This window comes from Engraulis encrasicolus, chromosome 18 (genome assembly GCF_034702125.1).
Source record: "Engraulis encrasicolus isolate BLACKSEA-1 chromosome 18, IST_EnEncr_1.0, whole genome shotgun sequence".
NCBI lineage: Eukaryota > Metazoa > Chordata > Actinopteri > Clupeiformes > Engraulidae > Engraulis > Engraulis encrasicolus.
In genome coordinates this window covers 41,143,546-41,148,545 of record NC_085874.1, presented here as the reverse complement: position 1 = coordinate 41,148,545, position 5,000 = coordinate 41,143,546, and the positions used below count along the sequence as shown (strand labels likewise).

Here is a 5,000-nt window from a genome sequence, read left to right as displayed (position 1 = left end):
ATGATGTCCCTGAGGAAGGGCTGTATGACCACAGTGAAGTTGTCATGGGTGTCATAGCGACCAGACTCAATCAAGTCATGGATGGAGAGCTACACGCCCAGAGAACACACAAACAAACATAAGATGATAATATAAGATAAGATAAGATAAAACTTTCTAACACAAGCAGGTAATTGGAGTGCCTCTCGGTCTTCACTTTTTCCCTTGGTGCTCATCAGTGTAGGGGCTGTCAAACTTGGTCCAAGTAGACAAATGCTGAGGCACTCAAGGTTGCATTTTTTTTAACTTCTTTATTAGGCTACAATAAAAAAGTAAAAAATTGCAACCTCGAGTGCCTCAGCATTTGTCTACCTGGACTAAGATACCGGTAAAACTTTATTGTCCGTAACACATGAAACAGAAAATTGTCTTTGGCGTGGCTCTAGTCATTCTCACAGACATTAGACAAGACTTGACCAAACAGGACATAACAAGACAAGACAAGACAAGACAATACATGTATGTTGAAGCTGGATTGATGGTCATTGTTCATTTTTAGTTGAATAGGGCTACAGCTGAGGGGATGAAGGATTTTTTTTATATCTCTTTTTGTGTGCTAGTGGAACATTGAAGCGTCGACTTGATGGAAGCGGTTGGAAGGAGTGATGGAGGGGTTGAGAGGGGTCCTCTGTGATCATTTCCGCTTTCCTGATCACTGCACCAATGTACAGCTCAGATAGGGACATGTACACTGAATCAAGCTCATGTAGTCGTCATGTAATTGTTAAGACCACTGCAGATGGTCCAGAATACGGCGGCACGTTTGGTATTCAGTCAACCCTAAAGGACCCATGTTCCTCCTCTACTCATCAAATTATGGCTACCGATCGCTGCCAGGATCAAGCACAAGGCCTGCTCGCTCTAAGCAGTCCCAGTCAAGCCTGTTCTCTGTCATTGCTCGTCAGTCATTGATTTGATGACTTCTGCTATTACATGGTAATGCCTTTTATCACTGAGCAATTTATTAGGTGATAACTAATGTCTGATATTATTTGCAAATGTCTGTTACTTACTACCAGTTAATGTACGTTATTTTCTGTTCATGTGTGTCATTGCCTAGTAATGTGTGACATTTAATGTCTGTTATTACCTGAGTAATGTGTATTATTTAGCGTCTGTTATTACCTGGTAATGTCTGTTGAGATCTTCCATCCTCCTCTCAGCCTCTGAGTGGGGACGAGGGGTGATGACACACGGGCAGAGGATGCTGCACACACACAGTAACATGGAGGACATCAGTAAAATGCACATCAGTGCATACAGGGGCGTAACTACTCATTTCTGGGGGGGGGGTATGCAAGAACTCTTTTGGCGTCCCCCAAAAAAACAAAAACCCACTTAATAATCATTCGTTATGTGCAGACATGTCTTTGGCGCCCCCCTCTTTCTGGTGCCCCCCTACAACGCATACGTCGCCGTTTTTGCGCCCCTGAGTGCATTGGATGTGTGTGCATCCTAAATGCCATAATCGTGACAGAATGGCATGGACACATACTGGTACCATTTGGTTCAACGATAATATCTAAGAAGTAATATCATCAGAATCAGAGAAGAGTTGTAAGAAAAGGAGAAAGGTGAAGCTGCATTATTTTACTCCAGGTGAGGTGTAAAATGACAACATTTCCAAAAATGCTAGAGTGTACAGATGAAAACGTCTGCACACTGACCATTTGTCACTGACAAAACGTGAAGTAAGAAGCGAAATGGTCAGTGTGCGGGAGTTTTTATAGCTTTTCTGATTAGGATACCTGGCACCTGCCAGCTGAGGTATGTGGAAGAAAAAAAAATCACAAAGTTAGACTGTAGAGATTGCCATGGACACCTACTCGACCAGCCAGGTGGGGCACTTGAGGGTGTGGTCCTGATGCAACTGGCGGAGGGGGAGGATGTGGAGGGGCTCGATCAGGTTTACTATGGCCCTCGGCACCTGTGGAAAGGTTAAAGGAGGTTAACACCTCGCACATCCAACACCTGGGAGCAGTACAAACAATTGACCAGATAAAAATATAAAAAGTCTGCTTCAATCAGGATTTTCTGCTCTCATTTATATTATTTAGAGGCCTGTAAGTATACAAGAAAATGGCATGTATACAATTTGAGGTCACAAAGATGCTGCTACGTACATATACATGCAAATAATATGAAAAACATAATAAAGTTTAAGGACAGAGTTGGGCTTTGCCCTTCCACAATGTCTCAAGTCTCAATTTCGCATCGTCATAGGAGGACAGCATGCTGTTATGATCGGCATGTACACTTTCATAGGAACATATACAAGTACACATGCACTCACAGTATGTGCAATGTGCACCTCATGATGTAAAGGAAATAGGCCTACAGTTTGTACACATATATCCAACCATACACCCATTTCATGGTTGACATGGTGTTAATAATCACACAGACACAAATATTAACCTTACCTCTTGGTGAAAATAGTCCAACGCTTCTTTGACGTGCTTTTGGAAGTTGTCAGCAGAGAAGTAGAGCTGTAAAGATGGGACAATAGCAAGAATATTGAAAACAAGCTGGTTAGTCATTATGCTTGCAGAACAGTGAAATAACAAGAACGCATTTGAGTGCTCCAGTCATGTCTGTCCAAGTCTTTCAGAAGTGGACCAGCTTGTTTTCTACGTTCGGGACAGAATATGTTTGAGACTAAGTTGATAACTGATAAACAAATAGCAACAAACAAGAAACAGTAAATGAATAAATACTGTACATGATAAGACAAACAAATAGTACTGAACAAGTAAATACATAACAGAAAATACCAAGAAGGTTTGAGCGCTAGTGACCTTCCTTTAACAAAAATATTGACGTTATAATTTAATATCATTGTCGTTGTTATAAACATAAAATACACAGAAGGTCAATGTAGAGAAGCAAGCCAGTTTGTTAAAGTCTGATGAAATGGTTGGTAGTCAGAGGGGCAACTCACAGCGTTCTTACAGGAGTCACACAAGTCATTGCCTCCGATAAACATGGTGATGACCTTCCAGTCAGCTTGGAAGTCAATACGCTGGGTGAGTGAGAAGGAATATGCTTTTAGTTAAACCATGATTACTGGGTACATGGGAAAACATACTCTGTACCCATTTATTTATTCTTGGAAATTACCCATGAAACTAAGTCTCCTTACCGGGTCTGTTTTCATTCTTTCCACCAGAACTTTAGCCTGTCCCAAAAGGCCACTGGTTAAAAAGAAAATATATATCACGATGAATACAAGGAGAAAATGCAAGAAAATCAATAAAAAAGATAATGAAAGACAACCAGACAGACAGAAAGACAGACAGAAAACAGATAGACAGATAGGTAGGTAGGCAGGAACAGACAGACTGAAATTTTCACAATTAAGATAAATGTATTATCTAATTTGTCATTCTTTATCACTACATAACTTTTTATTTTTATTTGCCACAAAGCTACATATGCGTACACACCAGGTAGGGTAGGACATTAGAGGAAACTGACTGTCTGTTGGAATTTGAATTTGAATTTGAATTTGAATGATGAGGTCACTCACTCTGCTTTAGCTCCTGCAACTGCCTGGTTGAGGAAAGCGTTGCTGGAGGTCTCCTTGCCTTTGTCTACAGAGAAGCCCGTCACATTGGAGTTGAACTCCTTCAAAATGTCTGTGGATAGGATGGCCGAGTCAGTTTAGTTTAGTTTAGTGGCTTCAATGAACGTCATTCAACGAAAGCTACTCAGAGACCGTTTAATCGCAGAACCCATGCAAACATTGAACACCTTCAACATGTCTGTAAATAAGTTAGACACCTCATGTACAGTGACAGTCCAGTGTATCAAAGAAATATACACGTATATTTCGCTTTCTAAATGGTATCTGAATAATGGATGCACAGATGTAGTTGTCCATTTGGGCTGACATCTTTGAGTTGAAAAAAAGTTGTCGAAAAACAAATATGGAACCAATACTTCTTGGTAGAATATCATTGTATGGACTATAAATAGACAGAGAACCTCTATATAGAGTAAAGTCAGTGGTCGAGTTGTAAAATCATATCAGGGGGGATGGTCAGAGATGGACTCTGATTATTGGAAGTTCGGGGGTTTCTCCCCCGAGAAAAATTGGAAAATACAGTTGTTAAAAGTACAATTTTAACGCAACATGTGAATGTATAGCCTATAGATCAATGGTTATAGAGGGGGATGATTTTTGACCATTTCCATTGAGGGAGGATGATTTTTGACCATTTTCATTGTAAGGGGGATGGTATCCACTCCTCATCCCCCCACAACTCGAGCCCTGAGTATAGTGTGTTAATATGCTATAGGCGTATGGTGACATGGAGTATTGGTTTGTGTTGTGTTATTTGGATAGTGTAAATATGGTATGGGCGTATGGTGACATGGAGTATTAGTTTGTGTTGTGCTATTTGGATAGTGGCATTGGGTAGCCTACTCACTGGGTAGTGTGGTGACATGTGAGATGTTCATGTCTCCACCAACACTGAAGGGGGACAACAGATCAGAAGAAGGTTAAAAACAATAAATAGTATATTTTTCTTTGGTTTTAGTAAACGCACACTGTGTGAGGTGTGTACAACGGTCTATAGATAACTTTATGTAAAAACAATGGTCGTAGCACACTCAGAACTTCATGCCGTATTTTTTAATAGGACCACCGTTTCAGCTTATGCCTGAGACGACCCTGATGAGGGCGTAGGCCTATTTAAAAAAGGCTTATTAAAAATACTAGATGAGGTTCTGAATGTACGACGACAACTGTGTGTTTTCATAAAAATAGTTTACCAAAACAAAATTACAAAATTACAGTACAATATTCCTCTGGCATGAATTTGGCTGCAAGGCATATAAAGTGATATCAAATGATTTGAGCCATGGGAGGGGCAAGCTGTGGTGTGCTGTGTCACTGAGACAATGGGGCTTTCTCAGTGCTCCTATCTTAATCATCCTGTATCATGATGATATGA

The 5,000-nt window shown here is 40.5% G+C and overlaps 1 protein-coding gene across 1 annotated transcript in view; it reads right to left on the bottom strand.

The window, feature by feature from the left end:
- LOC134468249 (phospholipase B1, membrane-associated-like) overlaps positions 1-5,000 on the bottom strand; it is a 36,057-nt gene that overhangs the window by 19,937 nt on the left and 11,120 nt on the right. Inside the window, exons 14-21 of the mRNA XM_063222192.1 lie at positions 4,473-4,516; positions 3,569-3,677; positions 3,182-3,233; positions 2,981-3,061; positions 2,463-2,528; positions 1,866-1,966; positions 1,165-1,246; positions 1-89 (exon numbers count right to left, since the gene is read on the bottom strand). The exon at positions 1-89 is cut by the window's left edge and continues 16 nt beyond it. Coding sequence (XP_063078262.1) covers positions 1-89; positions 1,165-1,246; positions 1,866-1,966; positions 2,463-2,528; positions 2,981-3,061; positions 3,182-3,233; positions 3,569-3,677; positions 4,473-4,516 — 624 coding nt within the window. The remainder of the gene's footprint in view (positions 90-1,164; positions 1,247-1,865; positions 1,967-2,462; positions 2,529-2,980; positions 3,062-3,181; positions 3,234-3,568; positions 3,678-4,472; positions 4,517-5,000) is intronic.